General features: G+C 48.6%; 1 protein-coding gene across 2 annotated transcripts; it reads right to left on the reverse strand.

Moving 5' to 3' along the window:
* Positions 1–82: 82 nt before the first annotated feature.
* On the reverse strand, positions 83–22670 carry LOC128403186 (multidrug and toxin extrusion protein 1-like). 2 transcript variants are annotated; one of them, XM_053367855.1, is made up of 17 exons: positions 22470–22670; positions 21508–21609; positions 19347–19415; positions 18109–18257; positions 16586–16628; positions 15312–15356; positions 14241–14338; positions 12620–12717; positions 12010–12123; positions 10421–10488; positions 7781–7889; positions 6852–6927; positions 5174–5243; positions 4491–4623; positions 4170–4264; positions 2655–2742; positions 83–848 (listed from the first exon to the last, which is right to left on the reverse strand). In XM_053367855.1, the coding sequence occupies exons 1-17, from the start codon at positions 22629–22631 to the stop codon at positions 625–627; spliced, it is 1743 nt and encodes a 580-aa protein (XP_053223830.1). In that variant the 5' UTR covers positions 22632–22670; the 3' UTR covers positions 83–624. The 2 variants fall into 2 exon arrangements, with proteins under 2 accessions (XP_053223830.1, XP_053223831.1); XM_053367856.1 differs by lacking the exons at positions 18109–18257; positions 19347–19415; positions 21508–21609; positions 22470–22670 and adding an exon at positions 16775–17012.
* Between the last annotated feature and the right edge of the window lie 2037 nt (positions 22671–24707).

The following is a 24707-nucleotide window of genomic DNA, read 5'->3' on the forward strand; positions in this document are numbered from 1 at the left end:
TTCTCTCTCTGTATGTTTAAGAAACGTGGGTGTATCCTTGTAACTTACGCAAGCTGCAAATATAACATGATTAAACTCGAGAGTGGGTTGAAGCTTTTTAATGATTAAGAGTTTTTCTTGATTTGACCTTTGAGCGCTTTATTGATATCGTTTCATGGTTGCATCCTACTCAGAGTAGACCCATTGACATTAATGGGCACAGCTGACGGAGGCCCATTCATTTCAGTTTTGGTCAACTCTTGAGCAGAACATAGCGAGAGGCAGCCCTTCCTCTCCGCAGCATGGTTTTTGCCCTGCCAGAGGTAGGCAACGGTTGGACTCCAACTCCCATCAGCCCCAGCCAACATGGCTGCCAACTGCAAGGGATGATGGGAGTGTAGCACAGTGACATCTGGCAGGCAGCAGTGTGGCTATCCCTCTCTGAGCCGGAGCTGGGTTTCTTGCGCCACCAAGTCCTGGGTTCAAGTCCATCCTGCACTCACTGATGACATCAAAACACAGCCCTGCGCCCAGCTAGTTTGGGGTCCAGTTTCTTGCTTCTAAGTCAAACAGGACCCCTTCCCTCTGTCTCCTTCCTGGACCAACCAAAATGGGGTGTGTGTGTGTGTGTGTGTGAATATATCCCTAATCTTTAACGGTGAAGAACCGAATCGTGACGCCGATGGCCAGGATGACGACGGCAGCTGCAACGGCCAGTCCCCTCTGGATGATCAGTTGCCTTGTAGTCAGGACTTTTCCCACAGTGGAGAGGCCTGTCACCGTCTCATCCTGCAGCCGGAGCTGGTAAGTTGGCCCGTCGGTCTTGGAGAAACTAAGGAGGACGGCTCCGTTCTGAGCGTCTGTCTGGCCTGCAGCAGGCGGAGAAGAAGAGAGAGACAACTGTCAGCTTGGCATCTGGTTAGCTGCTGTGAGAACAGAATTCTGGAGGCCTCTGCCATCCATTTTCCTCACTCTGCCCTCGCTTGGACTTCGCTCGCTGTCAAGGGGAGCAGCACACGGTCAAATATCCTACCTTTTCTTCATGGCGGCACGAAAGGTTCCAGCCATGATTCACCTTCAGAAACCATTTCTGCTCATGGTTTCTGAAGCATTGCGCCTCAGTGGCCAGAGCGTGAGACTCTTCAGTCTCAGGGTTCGAGCCCCACGTTAGACAAAACAATCAGGTGCAAATTTACATATAAGCTAAACAGGCTATAACTTAGAGCCCACCTCTCTTGCGGGCCCCCAAAAGATGTAAAGGGAAAAAAACCTGGATGTACGTTTCCAAAACACAGTACAGTTACATATACTTCAGGTTACAGACTCCACTAACCCAGAAATATTACCTCAGATTAAGAACTTTGCTTCAGGATGAGAACAGAAATTGCGCCGCAGCAGCGGGAGGCCCCATTAGCTAAAGTGGTGCTTCAAGTTAAGAAGTGTTTCAGGTGAAGAACAGACCTCCAGAACGAATTAAGTTCTTAACCTGAGGTACCACTGTATAAGATAAGAAAACAAATAAAATAAAACCTACATACAGCAACAGGGTTTTGTGTTGTGTAGGCTCCTATGATGTAAATAATAGGCCCTGCCTGCTAGCCTTTTGTTATGTGCAAATGGCTTTAGATACCTATTAGGTCCATAAATTACCATATAGCATATATTCAACACAAAAAACAGCGGTGATTTGTTGTTTACAAAGGACAGCTGGACGTACAAAGGGCCCCATTACCTTAGGGACTCATCAAACCTAAATCTAGCCCTGGCACTGACCCCTTTGTGCTACGGAGCAGCGGGTGGTTAAAATAAGTTTGTGGGGGCAGGGGGACATGACTTTCCCCAGTCTGTTTTTTTAAACCAACCAAATCAGCAGCCCAATGGCATAGCCCCTTCCCTTTGCATCTGTGGGGTTGGTGTTAATGGGCATTTTGACGCTACACTTGGGCTTTCATAGAATCATAAAATCATAGACTCATAGAGTTGGAAGAGACCACAAGGGCCATCGAGTCCAACCCCCTGCCAAGCAGGAAACACCATCAGAGCACTCCTGACATATGGTTGTCAAGCCTCTGCTTAAAGACCTCCAAAGAAGGAGACTCCACCACACTCCTTGGCAGCAAATTCCACTGTCGAACAGCTCTTACTGTCAGGAAGTTCTTCCTAATGTTTAGGTGGAATCTTCTTTCTTGTAGTTTGGATCCATTGCTCCGTGTCCGCTTCTCTGGAGCAGCAGAAAACAACCTTTCTCCCTCCTCTATGTGACATCCTTTTATATATTTGAACATGGCTATCATATCACCCCTTAACCTCCTCTTCTCCAGGCTAAACATGCCCAGCTCCCTTAGCCGTTCCTCATAAGGCATCATTTCCAGGCCTTTGACCATTTTGGTTGCCCTCCTCTGGACACGTTCCAGTTTGTCAGTGTCCTTCTTGAACTGTGGTGCCCAGAACTGGACACAGTACTCCAGGTGAGGTCTGACCAGAGCAGAATACAGTGGCACTATTACTTCCCTTGATCTAGATGCTATACTCCTATTGATGCAGCCCAGAAGGAGGGCTGCCGGTTCCCCTGTTTCTAAGCCTTGCAGTTGAAAAGCGACCACACTTCTGATGGCGACAGACACTGGACCTCCTTTGAGGATCAAGCAAGCAAAAAACAAACCCGTGTTCCATACCGGAAGAAGGAGCCATCTTGGTTGGGACGGGAGCCGAGTTCAAACCCTCCGGGGGCAGCCTCTGGGTCAATCCTGCACGGTGCTGAGCCTGGAGGGCGTATCCAGACAGTTCGTTAAGGAAGCGGCCAGGGATTTAGGTGTTTTTTTAAGGTATCTAGGACCTCTCCGCAGGGAGAAGGGCGGCAGCTCAGTGCCTGGAGCCCCTGCTTGGCATGCAGAATGTGCCAGGTTCAGTCCCTGGCAGCATCTCCAGGTGGGGTGGGGGTGGGGAGACTCCCTGCCCCAAACTCTGGAGAGTGGCTGCCAGCCAGTGTCCATAATACTGAGCTGGATAGACCAAGGGGCTGGATCAAGGTAAGGCAGCTTCTATGTTCGGTGCTTGCAATAATTTTCCAGTTTTACCCTGGAGTGACTCACAAGATAAAAACAGGAAAAAGAAACAATAGAAAATTAACTCTCCTTGGCCATCTTATTGTTTTCTACTCCAACATATCTCCTGCTGTCCCGGTGGGCCTCATGTGGCCCCTGACATCATTTTATGCGGCCCCGACGCTGCCCCGTTCTTCCTTCGCATTTGTTCCTTTTTCACCTGGGCACATCTGTTGGTTCTGATCTGAGTGGCTTCAAAGGAGAATTTGACGAATCCACAGAGGGGTCCGTCGGCAGCTACGAGCCAAGGCGGCCACGTTCTTACCAGGGAATCAGGAGAATTGTAGAGTTGGGAAGGGACCTGGGGGTCATCTAGTCCAACCCCCCGCAGTGCAGGAAACTTTCGCCCATCATGGGGTCGTGAGTGGGGGGAGCTTCGCTGCTGTCCTTCAGCCCTGTTTGTGGGTTTCTGACTGGGCTAGGTGGGCTCGCTTTGCCCTGATCCAGCTGGGAAATTATTACAGGGAAAACGGAAGCAGAGTGGTCTTCACTCCAGATCAGTTAATCCGGAACACTTTTGCCTGTGGCTCCACTCGCTGCCAACACACAGCCCCGGCACAGGGAATGCAGCCCCCAGAGAAAAGAAAAAAGCCCCACCCTTTAATCAAATCTGCATTGGCTCCCAGTACGTTTCCGAGCACAATTCAAAGTGTTGGTGCTGACCATTAAAGCCCTAAATGGCCTCAGTCCAGTATACCTGAAGGAACGTCTCCAGCCCCATCGTTCAGCCGGACACTGAGGTCCAGCGCTGAGGGCCTTCTGGCGGTTCCCTCACTGCGAGAAGCCAAGTTACAGGGAGCCAGGTACAGGGCCTTCTCGGTAGTGGCGCCCGCCCTGTGAAACACCCTCCCACCAGATGTCAAGGAAATAAGTAGCTATCTTATCTTTAAAAGACATCTGAAGGCAGCCCTGTTTAGGGAAGTTTTTAATATTTCATGCTGTATTGTTTTTAACATTCGATTGGAAGCCGCCCAGAGTGGCTGGGGAAACTCAGCCAGATGGGCGGGGTATAAATAATAAAATATTATTATTATTATTATTATTATTATTATTATTATTATTATTATTTATTATAAATCTCCCTACCTCCTCAGCCGCCTGCTTCCAGTTCATCCGGCCAATGTAGGTTATAGAACATATGCAAGGGATAAGGGCACATATCAACATGCCCAGCCAGAGGCCTGAGGGAGAAGATGGAGAGAGACCACACAGAAGGGTCAACGGGGGCTATAGGTCAGGGGCAGAGTGTCTGGCCTGCATGCAGAAGGTCCCAGGTTCGATCCCCAATGGCACCTCCAGGTAGAAGATTAGGAACTCCTTCCTGAAGCGCCAGAAAGCCACAGCCAACCAGTGTGGGCAATACTGAGCCAGACGGACCGATGAGCGAACTTGGTATTAAGGCGGTACCTATGAGTCCCATTTTGGCCACGAAAACCAGCACGATGGCCACTGGCAATCCCACGGCGTAGTACCCGACGGCGTTGAAGATGGCGCCAAGCTTCTGTTTCCCGGTGCCACGCAGGACCCCGCTGGTGGTACACTGCAAAGAGGAGAAGAAGGGGTTACAATACAATCGCGTCTCACACGGGGGTTACCTTCTGGGGGTAAATATATATTTTTATGAAACTGCAGGTTATTACAACAATCCTGCCAATGTTCTTATCAGTTTACAATTTGTTTGTAAATATTAAACAAACCATTTCCATTCGTTTATAAAAAGTTTGCTATCTTGATTTCTTATTTTTCCAGTATTTTCTGCCATTTCTGCATATTCCGTAAGTTTTTAATATCCATTCTTCTTTTGTTGGGACTGGATTAGACCTCTCCTTAGGAAGGCAGGAGTAGGTTGTGCATTGTGCAAAGCATTAAAAAAAACCCAACCCAACCTCAATTCAACTTCCTGATCTGATATTAGGATGTATTTTAATTGATTGCCTGATTTTATGTTAATGTGCTATACATTTGATGTTAGCCGCTCTGAGCCCGGTTTTGGCCGGGGAGGGCGGAGTATAAATATAAATTATTATTATTATTAAACAAGATGAGAGACCACTCCCCACCCTATTTCCCTTAAAAGTGAATATACTCACACAAAGGGCTTCAAAGAGGTGGAAAGCAACGTAGACGGGAATCACCTTTGCCACGAGCTCAACTACCTCCCTATTTGCAGAGAGACAGAAAACAAAAAGGGATACCTCAGTAAGTAGAACATGAGGCTCTTAATCTTAGAGTCCTGGGTTCGAGTCCCACACTGGACAAAAGATTCCTGTATTGCAGGGGGCTGGACTAAATGACCCTTGGGATCTCTTCCAACTCTACAATCCTATGATTCTATGAAAGGATGCCATTTAATTCGAAGGAACAACCTGTGTTCTGGCCACATCAATGTGCCCGAGATACCAGACTAAAACTGCCCCTCTACCCCCTAAATGCCTCAGACTCTGCATTCTGCCCCAGCCGAGTTCCCAGAAACATTTGTCTTGCTTTATTTTTTGTTCCTAAGCCAATCTGTCAACTCAAAGAAATTCCTCCTTTTAATAACAATGGTGCAGCTTGTCGCCAAGTTCTGACTGCATGACAAGAAATCACAGAATTTCAGGCCTCTCTGCTACGGCTAATAGTATAAACAGGGGAATCTCAGATTTAATGGAGTCCCGGTTTCCCACTCTTAAACCCCTCAGCTTATTCCAGACAAGCACACACTCCCTCTGCAGGGTGAGGTAAATAACAGCGGCCTTCTTCACAGGGGCGTTGGGATGTCCGGGGTAAAGGAACCTCTTCTACTTTGAGGGCCGCATGCCCTCGGTGTTTTATCTCTTGTTTCATGGGTTCCTAAACCTTTTTGAGCCAGGAACACCTTTGCAAATCTCACAGAACTGTTGCAGTCACCGCAAATACCGTATTTTTCGTCCTATAGGGCGCACCGGCCCATAGGACGCACCTCGGGTTTTTTTTGGGGGGGGGGAATGAATAAAAAAAATATATTTACCCCCCCAGCCGCGGCTGCCGCCCCAAGCCTTGCGCACACCTGCCCGAAGCATGGGGCGCCCTCCGGAGGGCGCCCCGTGCTTCGGGCTGCAGGCTGCTGCCCGCAAGCCTTGTGAGCCCGCGGGAACTCCTGCCAGGCGCGCAAGGCTTGCGGATAGCTTCCTGAAGCCTGGAGAGCGAGAGGGGTTGGTGCACGCCGATGCCTCTCGCTCTACAGGCTTCAGCGAAAGCCTGCATTCGCCCCATAGGATGCACACACATTGGAAGGGGAAAAAGTGCGTCCTATGGGGCAAAAAATACGGTATATCCATTTCACAGAAGAAAAATTGGCATCGCTCAGAACACGCCAGGCGAGGTGTGTATGCATACCAAAACTGCAACTATTGAAGGTGGCATGAAACTGCTTTAAATATATATTGCAGATGAGGCCTTGATTTTGGACAGTAGGCTGAGAGTCGTTAAAGACCTTCTGATCGGCAAGCCCTAGGCTCTGTGGTTTAACCCACAGCGCCACCTGCGTTGTTAGGAGACTCCTATTCCATTCCCAGAGTGGTTTAGCATTCAGTCCCTCTTCCCAGGGAACCTGGGGAATTGTAGTTCCGTGAGGGGAATAAGGGGTCTCCTAACCACCCTCAACAAACTACAGTTCCCAGGATTCTTTGGGGGCAGCCATGACTGTTTACAGTGACATCGTAGCACCTTTAAATGTAAGGTGTGGACTTGGCACCATATTGATGCTAAGTATTATTGTCAGCCTAAAAAACATGGTTTGTGACTTACTCATCGCTGGTAAATATATAAGCTAGGACGTCCTTTGTGGATGCTGTCAGGGTGCCCATCAGCAGGAAAAAAAACACTGGAGAAGATAAAAGAGAGTTTATAAGTTTAAGTTTTACCCACTGAAATTGACAGACACCCAAGTTAGTCATACCCACTATTTTAAATGGGTCTACTCTAGGTAGGACTAGCATCAGACACAAGCCAGAGAGTGCAAATAGTAGAAAGGTGGCGATTACTGTAACTGTTGCTCTCAAAAAAGGGTTAATGTTTAACCCTATGGTTGGCGCCCAACTGTCCTGCAATGCCTTGAGGGGAAAAGTTATGGCTTTTGCCTTCTTTGTCCCAAGAAGGGTTAAAACAGGGGTTGGCAACCGTTCAGGGGGCCATTTTGAATGTCGAGAAAATTATGTGGGAGCCAGTCACAAAATGGCTGCCAAGGGGGACATGGTATGAGATGAAATAACTGTGTTCCATTGCGGGGGGTTGGACTAGATGACTGCTCCCGGGGTCCCTTCGAATTCTGCAGTTCTATGAAATGAGAAGAGCTTGCTGATAAATTCCACATAAAGGTAAAGGGACCCCTGACCATTAGGTCCAGTCGTGACCGACTCTGGGGTTGCGGCATTCATCTCGCTTTATTGGCTGAGGGAGCCGGCGTACAGCTTCTGGGTAATGTGGCCAGCATGACTAAGCCGCTTCTGGCGAACCAGAGCAGCACACGGAAATGCCGTTTACCTTCCTGCCAGAGCGGTAACTATTTATCTACTTGCACTTTGATGTGCTTTCGAACTGCTAGGTTGGCAGGAGCAGGGACCGAGCAACGGGAGCTCACCCCGTTGCGGGGATTCGAACCGCCGACCTTCTGATCGGCAAGCCCTAGGCTCTGTAGTTTAACCCACAGCGCCACCCGTGTCCCAAATTCCACGTACCTGTGCACAAAATGGAGACCACAAAGGATTTCCGGGCTTCCTCGAAATTCCCAGCCCCTAAGGCGTTGCCCACCAGGACGCTAACAGATGCACTGATCCCAAATGGAATCTGGAAAGGACAGTGTTGCTTTTGACACCTTAACCAAATCTTTCGGGATCGTAGATTGTGTGTGTATGTTCACTGGAAGCATCTCGCCTTTAAGAAACCACCGCCGCCCTGAAAAATTTCAAGCTGCCATTCTTCTAAACATGCCCATACATCCTAAATAATATCATGGGTTACTTATGCAATGGGCAGTTTCTGCAACTTTTGCCCCACCCATATATCCATATACCGTATTTTTCGCTCTATAGGACGCACCCGACCATAGGAGGCGCTGCGCAGAGAGGGGGAGAGTTTTTCCCCCTTGTTCTCCCCCTCTAAAACAAGGTGCCGTTCAAGATGCATTCAGTCACCTTCAAGTGGCTACCTTGGAAGCCTGGAGAGTGAGAGGGGTTGGTGCGCATCAACCCCTCTCGCTCTCCAGGCTTCGGGTTCCTTTCGACCTGCTCTTTGGGGCTGGTGGGGGGGAAGTCCACCGCCAGCCCCAAAGAGCAGGTCGGGGAGCAGCGGAAAGGTGCGCAGCCTTCCCGCTGCTCTGCGAGCTTCTTGGGGCTGCCGGGGGAAACCTGGGTTCCCCCCCCAGCCCCAAAGAGGAAAGAAGCCAAGACAGCGAGCAGGACGCATCCCGCTTGCTATCTTGGCTTCTGCCATAGCTGCGCGCAACCTCTCCAGCCGGGAGAGGCTGAGCGGGGCTATGGCAATACCCCCACCTCCCGCAAAAGCCCACAGGAGCCGCACACCCTTTAAGGAGCGTGCAGCTCCTGTGGGCTTTTCTACGAGGAGGGAGAAGGGACTGACTGGCCGCGTCAGTCCCTTCTCCCTCCTGAGGAAAAGCCCGCAAGAGCCGCGTAGAGCTTGTGTGCGGCTTTTGGGGGCTTTTCCTGCCTGCCTCCCCCCTGCATTCGCTCCATAAGACGCATACACATTTCCCCTTCATTTTTGGAGGGGAAAAAGTGCGTCCTATAGAGTGAAAAATACGGTATATATAAAATATATGATATACATTCTCTCTCTGAGCAGCGAGAGAATGAAGGTCGGTGGAGATTTCAGGGTATATGGTTTTGCTTACATGTCTAGACAACCTGGGCATTGGATGCAGGAGCTCACAGCATGAACACCCCAGCAGATTGTGTTATAGCTCTGGGTCCAGCACAGAGCAAGACAAGCCTCTGTCTCTCCTCTTTCCACCATCAGCTGAAACTCTCAAACACACACACACAGTCCCACTCGGCCCATCGTTATTATTATTCTAATTATATATCTATTTATACCCCCACGGGGAGTCAGGGCAGCTTACAGATAGAAACAAGAACCACTAAAAACAAAGGGGGGGTCATTAAAAAGCAATTAAATACCGATAGAATTAAAACTATATACATCTATAAGGTAAAGGTAAAGGGACCCCTGACCGTGAGGTCCAGTCGCAGACGACTCTGGGGTTGCGGCGCTCATCTCGCTTTACTGGCCGAGGGAGCCGGCGTTTGTCCACAGACAGATTCCGGGTCATGCAGCCAGCATGACTAAGCTGCTTCCGGTGAATCAGAGCAGTGCACAGAAACGCCGTTTACCTTTCCGCTGGAGTGGTACCTATTTATCTACTTGCACTTTGACGTGCTTTCAAACTGCTAGGTTGGCAGGAGCAGGGACCAAGCAACAGGAGCTCACTCCGTTGCTGGGATTCAAACCACTGACCTTCTGATCGGCAAGTCCTAGGCTCTGTGGTTTAACCCACAGCGCCACCCGCGTCCCCATATATACATACATATATAAAAGCTATTAAAGCAATACAAAGTAATTGCAATAAAACGACATCCATCCTTCCCCAGAGTTTGCTGGAACAAAAAAGTATTCACCTGCCCCCGAACCTATTGTTCTCCCTCCTAGGATGACTAGGTGCCAAGCCAGGTGAGATGGGGAAAAGGCTCCCCCATGTTGTCTCTATGGCAACACAGCTTGCTCTTTTGAGATGCTGATGAGGGCACTTTGCTGGCCATTATCTTACAAAGAAACTCGTCTGACCAGTTCAGAGTCCTCTTTTGCTCAGACCCAACCTGTAAGGGACGCGGGTGGCGCTGTGGGTAAAACCTCAGTGCCTAGGACTTGCTGATCGTTTGGTCGGTGGTTCGAATCCCTGCAGCGGGGTGAGCTCCCGCCGTTCGGTCCCAGCTCCTGCCCACCTAGCAGTTCGAAAGGCCCCCTAAGTGCAAGTAGATAAATAGGGACCGCTTTATAGCGGGAAGGTAAACGGCATTTCCGTGTGCTGCGCTGGTGCAAGGCTCGCCAGAGCAGCTTCGTCACGCTGGCCACGTGACCCGGAAGTGTCTGCGGACAGCGCTGGCTCCCGGCCTCTTAAGTGAGATGAGCGCACAACCCTAGAGTTGGACACGACTGGCCCGTACGGGCAGGGGTACCTTTACCTTTAACCTGTACAGGATCACAGCGACCCAAGGGCATCGTCCAGACTTGTCCTACCCACCCACCCCAAAATGTAACACTATAATAATTTGTACGTGACGCAGCACAGAAGAAGGTCTTACCATGTAGGCGATTGTGGCCACTTCGTAAATGATGGATTGGCACGAAAGCTCTAAGACACCGAGGAGACCTGGGTTGGGGGGAATTGAGGGAGGAGGGAAGGCAGGACGTGGGAATCATTGACAGAAGATTGTGCTGGGCTTTAGACATGTCCACATTCAAAGCATTGAAACATTCAAAACTTTGCAGCCCTTAAGGCATCTCTCTCCAGCTCTCAGGAGTCTCCCCAAGAATGTGAGCTGCTACTGAGACAAACCCCTTTATAACCAGGGAGCAGGGAGTTTAAAAAGTAAGAAGTATTAGCCATAATTTTATTTTCTTGCTCTCCTGTTGTTTGGAAATAGTTTAATGCTGTATACAGGAAGTGAGGTGATATTTACTGTACTTTTCCATCTATAAGACGCCTCATTGTATAAGACGCCCCCTATTTTGGGGGACTCAAATTTCAGAAAATGGGAGGAGATGGCACAGAGTTGTTGAACTTTTTTGCGGAGGGTTCCCCAGGGTTGTAGAGCTTTTTTTAGGGGGGGGGTGCCGGAAATCACTCTCCCGCACGCATCACAAAATCCGCCTCCTGTCTGTCCCAATGTCGGCAGAAGCTGCCGATCGCCCGCCCAATTGCCGCAGCATCAGCCAATCAACACCACCCATTGACGCAGCAACCAATAACATGCACAATGGCCACGAACAGCCGCAGCAGCAACCAATCTAACGTCCACCCTATTCACTACCCATGTATAAGACGACCCCCATTTTCTAGCATGATTTCTCAAGGAAAAAACCTAGTCTTATACATGGAAAAGTACAGTATTTGTCAATCTAATACAGTGAACCCGCCGGATATGAATTAAATTTGTTCCAGGGGTCCGTACTTAACCTGAAAAGTCCATAACTGGAGATGGCACTTCCAGGTTTGCAGCATTCGCAACCCAAAAGTTACGTATCCAAAGAGGTATGTAACTCGAGGGTCCACTCTAGTTCCATAGCTTTAAATGTTTGTAAGGTTGGTGTCATTTTTTATTTTTCAGAATCTGTACTTGTACAGTAGAACCTCAGTTGTCGAACATAATCCGTTCTCGAAGACCATTCGACTTCTGAAACATTCGACTTCCGAGGCACTTTCAAAAACAGAAGCGATTACTTCCGGGTTTTTGGCGTCTGAAAACCGAAACGTTCGGATTCCAAGACACTCGAAAACCAAGGTTCCACTGTATGTATTACGTGCTTTTTCTGCTAGGAGGGGGTATGTATTATTTACTATTTGCATGGTAAAATTCATTATATAAAACATTAGCCAAGTTCTACATTCCACATTTTGAGCCACAGATTATATAAATAAATGGTGTGTGTGTGTGTGTGTGTGTGTGTGTGTGTGTGTGTGTGTGTGTAAAGGAATAAAAACTTAACAGGGCACTGGTTGTTGTCTCTGCCTCAGCTCCTGAGCTGCAATTGGTGCCTGTGCAATTATGTCACCAGCCTAGCCTTGCAGATAGTGGGATCTGGGTATTGTATTGTAACTGCCATGCTCCAATGTGATTGGCTTGGTCTTCTGGCCCCTCCCACTGCCCATGACACCTCCCCTCCCACTGACCTATCATAAAACTTCCGATTTCGAAGGTCCACCATTCAATGCAGGTCATGAGCATGCTGGGAACAGCTAAGGCCATAAACACGTCCCATTCCTGGAGGCATTCGGTGGACCATCCTAGGATTTAGAGAGAGCAGGGAAGAAAGGGAGAAAAAAACAGGGCAGATTTCAATTCTATTTTCTGATGAGGCAACATTTGTTATGTACGTGAAGCTGGCAAAGTCACTTAAATAACAGAGGCCCAAGAGAAAAGTCCTGATAACACTTCACTGAGGAAACTGGACAAAAGCAGCATATAAATTTGAAGAGAACCAGACATAGAGGTTTTGTCTTTTTAAAGCAGGTCTTGTGTACAGCAGAGAGACATTCAACCAGAGGGGAGAAAATGCCCTCAAAGCTACACCTCCAATCAGAGCATGTGTTACCTCAGGGAGGATCATGCCCCTCTGCATGGTTGCTAAGCAACAGCTCCCCCCTCCCTCTGGGCTAGCTGCCTTTAACAGAATTAACCCTTGAGTTACAAACTGAATGATCCCTGCGGTCGCACTTCCAGCATGAAACTGGGAAAGGAAACTCGAAAGAGACGGGGGCGCTGGGAAAACAAGCAGGTTACCTCCCCAGGTTTCAGCGTGAAGCTTTTTCCATCTGATGTACAGGAAGAGGGCAATGGCTTGCGAATACTGTGCAATGGTGTTGGCCCAGGCAGAGCCCCTGGAATGAGGAAAGAGGGGGGGATTAACAAATAAGCGAGGGCCACGTTGGAAACATTACATAGTAGAGCGTTGTAAAACGGTTGGCAACGTATGAGGTGAGGGGCTAGAGACCGATTTTTCGGGTCCTTCCTTGGCACCCACAAACCCTCTGAGCCCGCCCATATACTACTCCCCTAAAGTAGGCAAAGGGGGTGACTTTCCCCCCTCGCTAGAAAAATGCGTAGAAGTAAGGGAGGAAGTTGAGAGAGTAACGCTCTTTCCCTCTTTCTGCTCTGTGGTGCTTTTCTTTTTTTAATTAAATTTTTATTAGGAATTTAAACAAAGCATATTATCTTAAAGCATATCATCCTTAATTTCCCCCCCATTTCCCCCGACTTCCCTCAGTTCCAATCCTGATTTCTCTATAAATGCGATTCTCTGCAGGTTACAAAGTTGTATAGATCCTTAATTTGTCTAACTAGTTGTTATCGATAAAAAGTTTGTGATGCTCTATGGTGCTTTTCAAGGCTCAGGTGAATTCGGCTGGATTTGAGTTAGACCCAAATCCTCTCTTTTGGTGGTGCGTGTGTGTGTGTGTTGATCTGGGGAAGGAGGGAAGAGAAGTAATAGAGGATAATGTCTTCCACAGCGTTCACACAGACACCCAAATGTCCCCACATGCCTACAAAGGTTGGCAACCCCCAGAATCAGGCTTTGGGAGGTCACCCCCTTTCTTTGTGCAGGCAGGAAGCGCCAACCCCATCGCACCGTTCGGGTCCATTCCTGAATATCGAAGTAACTGAGGGAATGAACAAAAGCAGCACAGACTTCGTTGAAGGACCGAAGATCACAATGGGTCTGTTGAAAGTGATATAATTGCCATACTTTTCAGTCCCCCATGTATAAGGAAACCCCTTTTTTGAACCCTTAAGAAATAAATATTTTAAACATCAAACTGAGCAACTTTGTTGAGCTTTTTTGGAGCGGATTGCCAAAAATTGTTGTGTTGAAGTTTTTTTGGAGCTTTTTTTTTTTTTGCAGCTTTCAACGCTACTGGTGAGTCGTGTTTCTTTTAACCACCTGGGTATAAGACGATCCGCAATTTTTTTACTGAATTTTTTTTAGCAAAAAAACTCGTCTTATACATGGAAAAATACGGTATACCTCCTTCAAATTTTTAAAAAGCTAACCAGGAAAAATAAAGGGGAAATGCATTTAAAAATGTGGGTAAACGCAGGAAACAGGGATAAGGAGGAATTACTGTTACTTCCACAGACATGATGGAGGCAGTTAAGGAGCAAGTAAGACTGTCTTTTAAAGAGAGGTTCTTTCTGGTTGTAGATCTGGGCTTGCTGTTAAAACAACAACCTTGCAGAGACCTTGATCGTCCAAGAACGTCCCCACCCAAAACCCTTGACATGATATATACAAACAAGGGATTTTGCAACACATTCCTAGCGTTCCACCGACGAAAGAAAGAAAAAGGTGGGTAGGCGGTGTGTTCAAAATGCAGGTTGGCCCTGCCACCCGTTGCTCATTTACCTAACGCCCATGTGAAGCTGGTAGAGGAAGACATAATTTGCAATCAGATTGACGATGTTTCCCGCAATGCCACACAGAACCTCAGGCCAGATGATCCTCTGAAACAAGATATTATTTTAGCAACGAGATGAACCAGGTGCTCTGCCACTGAGCTACCAACCTTTCCCTAATAATAATAATAATAATAATAATAATAATAATAATTTATTATTTATACCCCACCCATCTGGCTGGGTTTCCCCAGCCACTCTGGGCGGCTTCCAACAAAGTATTAAAATACAGTGGTCTGTTAAACATTAAAAGCTCCTCTAAAGAGGGCTGCCTTCAGATGTCTTCTAACAGTCTGGTAGTTTTTGTTCTCTTTGACATCTGGTGGAAGGATGTTCCACAGGGCGGGTGCCACCACCGAGAAGGCCTTCTGTCTGGTTCCCTGTAAACATGGCTTCTCGCAGTGAGGGAACCGCCAAAAGGCCCTCAGAGCTGCACCTCAGTGTCCGGGTAGAACGATGGGGGTGGAGACGCTCCATCAGGTATACTGGGCTGAGGCCGTTTAGGGCTTTCAAGGTCAGCACCAACACTTTGAATTGTGCTCGGAAACGTACTGGGAGCCAAAATTAAAAAGACCCCCCTCTCGGCCTCGCTGAGGAGGTCCAAAGGAAAGTTTGGCACCAGATTAGCTGCAATAGTTGCTGGAAGGAGGCAGACAAGGTGCCAACCTACTATCTCAGGGACCATCCCCTCCAACATTTCTCTGATGGAAACAGGGATGTCCTAAGGAAAAGCAGGACAGTCTGGGATGAAATCAGAAACCATGATGGCTTCTGTAAATCCAGGACTGTCCCTGTAAAACAGGGACACTTGTGAGGGTCCGAGGGACTACACCCCTTTAAACTGAGTCAGCCTATCTTGCTCAGTATTGCCTGCACTGACTGGCAGCAGTGGCTCCGCAAGGGCTTCAGTCGGGGTGGAGATATTCCCAGGCCTCCCTGGAGATGCTGGGGATTGAAACCTCCTGCCTGCTCAGCTCCCTTTCTTGCCTTTATTTCCCCAACAAGAGAAAGAGCATCTTACCTGATTCTGCAGGTACCTCATCTGGATCTGGTAAATAAACGTCGCCTGTGGAGCAAGGAGGAATGAATACAAGCTGCGATCCAAAGCAGGAGTGTGTGAGCAAAAGCCACTTCCGACATCCGGAGGAGGTGGGCTTGCGGGCTTCACGCCCCCAACACGAGCGTGGGGGCTGGTTTCCAGCCCTGTGCGATCGGGGGAATCCTCAGGCCGCGTCATCGCCCGAGCCAGCCAATCGGCTGACTCGGGGGTGTGGCTTGCCGCATTTAAGGCGAGCGCAGCCCCGGGATCTCCCTCTTTGACCGGCGCAGCTGATCATGTTTCCCACCCGCCCGCTCCTTTTCTTTTTCAGGTTTCCTTATGACCTTGCGATGGACCTCGGTTGGTCGCCGTTAATGGGCCTGGTAGGATTTTTTTCCACTTGGCAAATTGGCACTGGCCATTTGGTTTTTCGCCTGCCTCGTAGCAAATCGTCACAACTTCTTTGGTCTTGGCGGTTAGGCACTGGTAGGGGTGTTGTTATTTAGATGTGTTGGGGTGGAGGAGCGCCATCACCTCCCCCAAATATTGAAGGACAGTCCGTTAAAGGATTCCGGGGGGCGTGGCCTCATCCGAAGCCTATGGAGGCCAGGGCCTAAAGTGCGCCCCCCCCCGAGCGGTGACCCCGGGGGTGTACCTAGTTGATGTGCATCAGCAGGGCTCCCCCTGCTGGTGTTAACCCTTCCCGGTCTTCAAGCAATCAGGTTGAAGCCGGATAGTGAATAGGACCAATGCCTAAGCCAATACCGCTCTTACCTATAACCAATAAAGTTGTGGCCAATTTTAGCCCATTAACCTGATTCACGGTGTCCTGTGTCTATTTCTACTGGGGGAGGCGGGAAATCGCCACGCATTTAATGCTCTGTTCCCCCAGCGATGCATCCATCTTCTTTATACCTCCTTTTCTCAGAGTTGCCCCTTTTTGGAAAACGAACGGGGGCTTTCGACAGGTGGCAGTTCAACCAATGTAGCACCTGCGCTGCCTTATAGAAGCAGAGGAAAGTTTGACCAGTTGGGTCACAGCCTGCCTTGTGGCTATCTTCTAGAGGCACAAGAGGCCTGGAAGTGCCCCTCCAGGGTTTCAGGCAGGGGCCACCTCCAAACCTACCTGCAGAGGACTGAACCTGAGGGACCTTCTGTAAGCAAAGCAGGTATTCCCAGCACTGAACTGCCACTCCTTCCGCTTATAGGACCCCACCGAGAAAACAAAAGAAAGCAGGATGCATTAGGAGACTTACAGGAAGGGCTGGGATGAAGATCATGACGTAAACCTGTGTGAGCCTGGAGCAATAAAACAAAATAGCAAAGAAAACAAAAGAAAACAATAGCAATTTATTCTGCAGCTGATATTTGTTCCCCAAGTTCCATTACCATCCCTGGGGGGGGCGTCCCATTGTAACAAGAAAAGCAAGAAAACGATTGCATACAGCAGCAATCCCAGAATCCCTCGCTTCAAGGCCATCATGACTGCAGAAAAGGGCACTCTAGCCCCAACTCTTTGTGCCCTCCCTCTTCAATCTCAGGGCACGTTTAAAGCCCTGTGACACCACTTTAAAGAACCAGGCCTTCCCCCAAAGAACTCTGGGAGCTGTAGTTTCTTATGGGTGTTGGGAGTTGCTAGGAGACCCCAGTTTCCTCCTCAGAACTACAGTTCCCAGGGTGGCTTAATCAATCAATCCTTCTTCCCAGGGAACTCTGGGAATTGTAGCTCTGTGAGGGGGAAATGGGGTCTCCTAGTAGCTCTCAGCATCCTTAATGTACTACAGCTCCCATGATCCTTTGGGGAAGGCTAATCTGGAACCATTGATATATAGCTTCAAGCACCAGTCAAAAACATTCCTTTTTTAACTAGACCTTTGCCTTTTAATGATCTAGGGTAGAGTTTCCCCAAACTTGGGTCTCTGGTTGTTTTTGGACTACAATTCCCATCATCCTTGACCACTGGTCCTTCTAGCTAGGGATGATGGGAGCTGTAGTCCCAAAACAGCTGGAGGGCCAAGTTTGGCCATGCCTGATCTAGGGCCTTTCAGAGTGGGTGGCATGTTTTAAAGTATTTCTTTTTCTTCCTGGTTTCAACTTGTGGGTGTGCTTGTTCGTTTCTGTAAGTCGCTTTGAGTTGCCTGTAGCAAAATAAATTAGCAGTAAATTTAATAACAACCACCACCACCATTTAAAGTGGTATCGTGGTGCTTTGAACGTATGGTGCAATTGTGGCCTCAGTTTCGCCCTTGTATAACTCAGCAGAGAGCAAGATGGTGGCAAAGCAAGAATTACCGTATTTTTTGCTTTATAAGACTCACTTTTTCCCTCCTAAAAAGTAAGGGGAAATGTGTGTGCGTCTTATGGAGCGAATGCAGGCTGCGCAGCTATCCCAGAAGCCAGAACAGCAGGAGGGATTGCTGCTTTCACTGCGCAGCGATCCCTCTTGCTGTTCTGGCTTCTGAGATTCAGAATATTTTTTTTCTTGTTTTCCTCCTCCAAAAACTAGGTGTGTCTTGTGGTCTGGTGCGTCTTATAGAGCAAAAAATATGGAAGTTGGTTTTGCCATTAATTGACTCTGTCTCTTCCTATCATTGGTTTTGGCGCCACCTGCTGTTCGGCTCCCTGTCTTCCGCCCTACCAGCCCCAGTGGGCACCAGCCACCTTTGGAAATATGGGGTATTGTGTGTGGACATGGGAATGGGGGGACTCGCATGCACGATGATCAGCCTCATGTCCAATAAACTGCTGGGTGGAGGATTTCCCTTTTCTTTCTCCCCACCTGGAGACATCTGGGTCCTGTCGGATGAGTAAGAGGAGCTGCTCTGTGTTGACGAAGACGGCCCAGCAGGGGAAGCAGCAGAGCAGCAGAATGAGGATCCCCCGTTGCAGGATGGTGCCCACCCTCTTCATATTCTTCCCTCCATACGTCTGGGGAGGGGGGCGTGTGGGTGAAGGTCCCAAAAAACAGAAGAAGCATCATTGAAACTCTCCAGCCTTCACACAAAGGTAACTCACAACAGGAGTTTTATTCACAATATTTCACTGCTCTGGGATGTTCTATAAAGAGAAGGCATTGTTTCTCTAGGTGAGGAGCCTGTGGCCCTCCAGATATTACTAGATTCTGACTCGCATAATAGATATAAAAGGATAATTCCCTCGATGCCAAGATCCAGGTTTGGGGCAAGTACTCTTAAAGCACTGAAATAAAGGCTCTTCGACCTTTAACATATGCCTTTGTGGTTTCCAAATTTTCCTCTAGCATAGAAAAAGACCACAGGTTTGGTAACTTTAAAATGTTTTACTTACAAACTCTCCAAAGGTCAAATTCATGTGCTTTTCCATACAGCATTCAGGGGGGAAATGCACAGGCAGTAAAACTTGGCTTTGTTACAGTGCTGAAAGTTCCTAAATTATTGGTATAGATTAGAAACTCAGGAATGGCTTGTGAGAGCTATGCAGCTAAGCTGTTGCTCCAGCTTAGCCTCTTCACATGCTGAGCTTCTGAGCTAGACTGGGGAGGGAACAAAGATGATTACCTAGTTCCTCCTAAGGTGAAGGTGAGCGACCTAGTTAAGCCTAGCAGGACAGCTTACTCTATGGTCTTAACCCCTTCACGCATTGATTAGATTTAAGCATGTGGGTTATACGAGGCTGGTTATCCCAGAGTCAGTCCCAGCAAGGCCAACGGTCAGGGGGATTATGGGAGTTGTAGTCCAGCAACTTCTGAAGGGCTACAGGTTCTTGTAGCATTTTGCAAGCTTACAAATCATCTACAGAGTCTGGATTATAGGGAACAAATTTTACTTAGCTGTTTGCGGCTACTAAACTATACACAAACTGAAACTAGTCCCATCTTCAGAGTTTCCTTTCCCTACTGGTCTTACCCAGCACTGATTCCCTCCCAGCGACCAGCCTTTCAAAATGTTCAAGCAAGACACACCTTGATGCTGGCCTTGTCTCAGACTACGTTTCATGCACCAGAATTTGAACACACAGCGGCAGCCAGCCATTACTCACCTGTGATATTAATGTATCGCAAGCTGAAGACAACCCAAATCCAACAGAGATGCCTGTTACATTTATAACCTAGGGACCATCAGAGAGGGAGAAATTAACAGGCAGACAAATCGAGGGGATATACTGTTGAATGCTAGAAAGAATGGCACAGTCATATGGTCTGGAGTCTTCACTGCGAGAAGCCAAGTTACAGGGAACCAGGCAGAGGGCCTTCTTGGTAGTGGCGCCCGCCCTGTGGAACTCCCTCCCACCAGATGTCAAAGAGAAAAACAACTACCAGACTTTTAGAAGACATCTGAAGGCAGCCCTCTTTAGGGAAGCTTTTAATGTTTAACAGACCACTGTATTTTAATACTTTGTTGGAAGCCGCCCAGAGTGGCTGGGGAAACCCAGCAAGATGGACGGGGTATAAATTTATTATTATTATTATTATTATTATTATTATTATTAGAGACTGCCTGCCTTTGAGCAGGATAAATTATTTGTTCATCGAGCCCACTACTGACTATTAAGAACATAAGGAGAGCCTGCTGGATCAGGCCCATGTCCCCTTTAGTCCAGCATCCTGTTCTCACAGGGGCCAACAAGATGCCTATGGGAAACCTGCAATCAGGATCCGAGCACAAGAGCAACTCTCCCCTCCTGTGGCTTCCAGCTACTGGAATCTAGAAGCATCACTGCCACCCAGAGCCGTCTCTTCATGAATTTGTCTAATCCTCTTTAAAGCCATCCCAGAGTGGCTGGGGAAACTCAGCCAGATGGGCGGGGTATAAATAGTAAATTATTATTATTATCCAAGTGGATGGCCATCACTGCCTCGTGTGTTCTGTAGTTTAACTGTGGGCTGCATGACAAAGTCCCTCCTTTCATCTCTCCTGAATCTTCACAAATTCAGCTTCATTGCATGTGCACAAGTTCCAGCATTATGAGAGAGGGAGAAGAACTTTTCTCTATGCCGTGAATAGGGACGCGGGTGGCGCTGTGGGTTAAACCACAGAGCCTAGGACTTGCCGATCAGAAGGTTGGTGGTTCGAATCCCCACGACGGGGTGAGCTCCCGTTGTTCGGTCCTTGCTCCTGCCAACCTAGCAGTTCGAAAGCACATCAAAGTGCAAGTAGATAAATAGGTACAGCTCTGGCGGGAAGGTAAACGGCGTTTCCGTGTGCTGCTCTGGTTCTCCAGAAGCGGCTTAGTCATGCTGGCCACATGACCCGGAAGCTGTACGCCGGCTCCCTCGGCCAGTAAAGCGAGATGAGCGCCACAACCCCAGAGTCAGCCACGACTGGTCAGGGGTCCCTTTACCTTTATGCTGTGAATAATTCTACAAACTTCTACCCTGTTCTCCTCTCACTCGCCTTTTCTCTAAACTGATATGTCCCAAACGCCTTTCCTCACAGGGAAGACACAACCACCCCTTAAACTTTTCAGCTGCCAAACTCTTCTCGGGGTTTCTCATCCTTCTTACCGCTGAGCCACCTGTTTTCTAAACCAAAAAACTCCAAATAAAATAGGAACATGGGAAGCTGCCCTAGGCTGAATCAGACCATTGGCCTGGCTTGCTTGTCTACACTGACCGGCAGCATCTCTGCAGGGCTTCAGGCAAGGGGTGTTTCCCAGACACACCTGGGCTCTGAATCTGGGACCTTCTGCACTCAAAGCAGGCATTCTACCACTGAGCTAGAACTCATCCTATAAGAATAAGACAGAATTCCAGTCCTCGTGGTTCTAAAGCAAACTAATGGATGATTTAAACAGGAGCATAAGAAACTGCCCTATACTGAGTCAGGCCATCGATTAATGTCCATCGAGCTCAATAGTGTCAACACTGACTCACAGCAGCTCTCCAGGAGATGCTGGAGATTGAACCCAGGTCCTTCTGCATGCAGAGCAGGTGCTCTACTATTGAACTACAGGTCTTTCCCAAATTCAAGTCATGCTTTACTAATCCAGCCAAAGTGTGTGAAAGGCCAGCAATGGCCCTCTCTAGAAGGAGTCTTCTGCTCCCTTGTCTGGCTATGAATGAGTCACCGTTCTGGGCACACATCCTGATTGGACGTTGACTCATTCAGAGATGCAACAAGGAAACTCGGCAGAGGTCCAGGGACATTTTAAAACACATACGCACAGACACACACACACACATATATTTAAAAACACTCACCGCAATGGCAAGGGTGACAGAAGCCAGCTCAACCTTGCCAAGGTGGCCACAGAATATTGTGCTGACGACATGGATCATAAATACGAGTAACTGGATGAGTGTCTGTTGGGGAAAAACAATTAAAGGAAATTTGAAGACATATAACCCTAAAAACTGTCATATTGTGCTGAGAATTTATGGTGCGGATTGTGGAAAATGGAATGACATCGTTGTGAATTTAGCGGCGATTAAAATCCCGCTGCCCACCCTTTAATATGGGCACCTCCAGCTTGGCAGCCAAACTGGCCTACATTTGGAAACCAGAGCAGCTAGATAGCTCAGATCTGAGGTCTTGAAATCAGACTTTAGATGGGAACTATGCAGCAGAGTTCATCTCCATCAACTTAGCTCAGGGCTCAGCAAACTTTTTCAGCAGGGGGCCGGTTCACTGTCCCTCAGACCTTGTGGGGGCCCGGACTATATTTTTTGTGTGTGGGGGGGGAGAACGAATTCCTATGCCCCACAAATAACCCAGAGATGCGTTTTAAATAAAAGCACACTTTCTACTCATGTAAAAACACCAGGCAGGCCCCCAAAATAACCCAGAGATGCGTTTTAAAGAAAAGGACACATTCTACTCATGTAAAAAACACACTGATTCCCGGACCATCCGCGGGCCGGATTTAGAAGGCAAATGGGTCAGATTCGGGCCCCAGGCCTCAGTTTGCCTACCCATGACTTAGCTCTCAGCAATTTAACTGTGAGTAGCAAGGTCCATAGAATCACAGAACTGTAGAGCTGGAAGGGACTATGAGAGGCTCGCACTCACAACCCCAAGATTAAGAGTTTCACGCTCTGACTTAGCTATCCCAGGCTGAACAGAGCGGAGACAAAAGCTGGCAGATATCAACTTCAGAGTGGGAAAGGAAGTTGTCTTGCCAGCAGAGAGAACTGGCGTCTTAACCACGGATTTGGGGTCTTACCAGCGGCCCTGCCAGCACCAAAATTTTCTTTGTTTCTTGCCAGAAGTTGGAAGGAATAAATCGGCATAATTGCCTGCAGCAACTTGGGGCGGAAGCCTGTGGCTCAGCAGCTGAATCCTCGAGGGATGTCTTCTTAGAGATGGACGATGCTCCGAGATCCATAAGCAGAAAGGGACCCGCTCTCCCGGGTGGATTCCTTTTTTAAAAAACAGACGCGCCTGATTTGTCTGATCTAACAGCTGCAGAACGGACTTCACTCAGAAGCCGGATACTCGGACCTCCTTGTCCTCATGCCCCTACGATTTTGGGCTAAAGGGTGATGATTAAAGTCTCTCCAGAGCCAATAAAAGATGAAGGAGGGGCAGGCTGTTTGGGCCGGTCTGCCGTGAGCAGAGATCCGCAGGAGGCTGGCTCCGAGGACCTGGGGCATGTCCAAAGTAACCGTCACAAGACCAGGACATTTGAGAAGCTTTCCTCCACGCAAGGGAGAGCCAGTGAAACTGGATACATATATATATAAGACTTTAATGATGAGTCAGGCCCCACCGTCCATCAAGAATAATAGCGCTCCCGGAGGGCACTGCCCTCGAGTGCTGGAACTCGGAGCCTAATTCGGAGCAAGTGGCTAGTCCTCATGGCTGAAAAGAATTGGGACAAGGCTTAGTGAAATGTCAGAAGCAGGTCAGGTCAGCATAGCTGTCAACCTTTCCCTTTTCTTGTGAGGAATCCTATTTGGAATAAGGGAATTTCCCTTAAAAAAAGGGAAACATTAACAGCTATGGGCAGGTGGCAAGGAGGGAGGGAGGACATCCAGCCAAGAGGAGATGAGGACTCTGAGCCCCTCTCGGTATTTAACAAGGCAGGAAGCAAATATATAGATATTTGCCTTTTTTATAGATAGCAGAACTTAGACGAGAGCTGTCAAGCGAGTTCGATTACAGCTGTTTAGCTCTCGGGAACAAGGTATGCGGAAGCCCAGGACAAAGACAAAATGCGAAGAGTAGGTGCCGTTGGAAATAATGGGAGCGACTAACTTGGGTCCATTAATTTCGGTGGGTCTACTCCCAAGTAAAACATGGTTGGATACAATCCGCTGCGTGCATGTGTGTAGGCAGACTGTGTGTGTTTGTGTGTGTGAGAGAGAGAGACTCATATGGAGGGTCAGCAACAAAAATTTGCAGCGTGGTATGCTTCTGTTCGGGACGCGGGTGGCGCTGTGGTCTAAACCACTGAGCCTAGGGCTTGCCGATCAGAAGGTCGGCGGTTCGAATCCCCGTGACGGGGTGAGCTCCCAGCTCCTGCCAACCTAGCAGTTCGAAAGCACGTCATAGTGCAAGTAGATAAATAGGTACCGCTCCGGCGGGAAGGTAAACGGTGTTTCCGTGCGCTGCTCTGGTTCGCCAGAAGCGGCTTAGTCACACTGGCCACATGAACGGGAACCTGTACGCTGGCTCCCTCGGACAGTAAAGCGAGATGAGCGCCGCAACCCCAGAGTCGGTCACAACTGGACCTAATGGTCAGGGGTCCCTTTACCTTTTTACCTTTATGCTTCTGTTCAGTGGGCCAGCCAGCCAGCCATGCCCTCTCTTCTGATGCTCCATTCCATTTAGCCTCCACACACAAAACTGGATTCTGTGACCACAGATGATGCTCAGTTTGTTCACCTGCCTGTTCTGGGCTTCTTCACCTCTTAGGATCCTCCAACACCCCTTGCACCCATTTTTCTCCTGGGTACCTTGTGGTTCTCTCAGGCTTGCTAACAGCACCCTTCCACGCAGGTGACCAGGCCCAGACTGAAGCAACTGGAGCCCCTGGACCGGGAGACCTTGGGAGGTGCAAACTTAGCAGCATCTGATCACGAGAAATAAAACCACGTTCTCTTCTTTACTGTTACCAAGCAACTTGGCCTAGGTTGTAAAATCTGCCTGTTTTTCAAACTGGTTTTTTTTGCAAGAGGCCAAGGCCTCCCTAGATTAGGAGGCCCTGGGCTGCAGCCTGCTCAGCCTGCACGTAAATCCGGCACTGGATGTGACTCCGTTTTAAGCTAGCTAGCTACGTAAGGAGCTCACTTTTTCAATACGTAAAAATGGGGAAGGGCCTCGTGATCTTGCTGGACTCCAACTCCCATCAGCCCCAGCCAGGAAGATCAAAGGTCAGATGTGATGGGAGTCTGAGTCCAGAAGCCATTAGAGGAGTCAAAATAGTCAGCGGTCCACAAAGAAGAGCTGGTCTGTGTTG

Source organism: Podarcis raffonei, chromosome 15 (assembly GCF_027172205.1).
Source record: "Podarcis raffonei isolate rPodRaf1 chromosome 15, rPodRaf1.pri, whole genome shotgun sequence".
Classification (NCBI taxonomy): Eukaryota; Metazoa; Chordata; class Lepidosauria; order Squamata; family Lacertidae; genus Podarcis; species Podarcis raffonei.

Bases quoted from the DNA above. Each gene is read 5' to 3' on its own strand.
- LOC128403186 (XM_053367855.1), bottom strand. From the start codon at position 22,631: ATGGATCTCGGAGCATCGTCCATCTCTAAGAAGACATCCCTCGAGGAT. The intron at 6,928-7,780 runs GTACGTGGAATT...TATCTTCTCCAG, and splicing joins GGTCTCCATTTTGTGCACAG to TGTTTTTTTTCCTGCTGATG. The intron at 5,244-6,851 runs GTAAGTCACAAA...CTCTGCAAATAG, and splicing joins TATATATTTACCAGCGATGA to GGAGGTAGTTGAGCTCGTGG.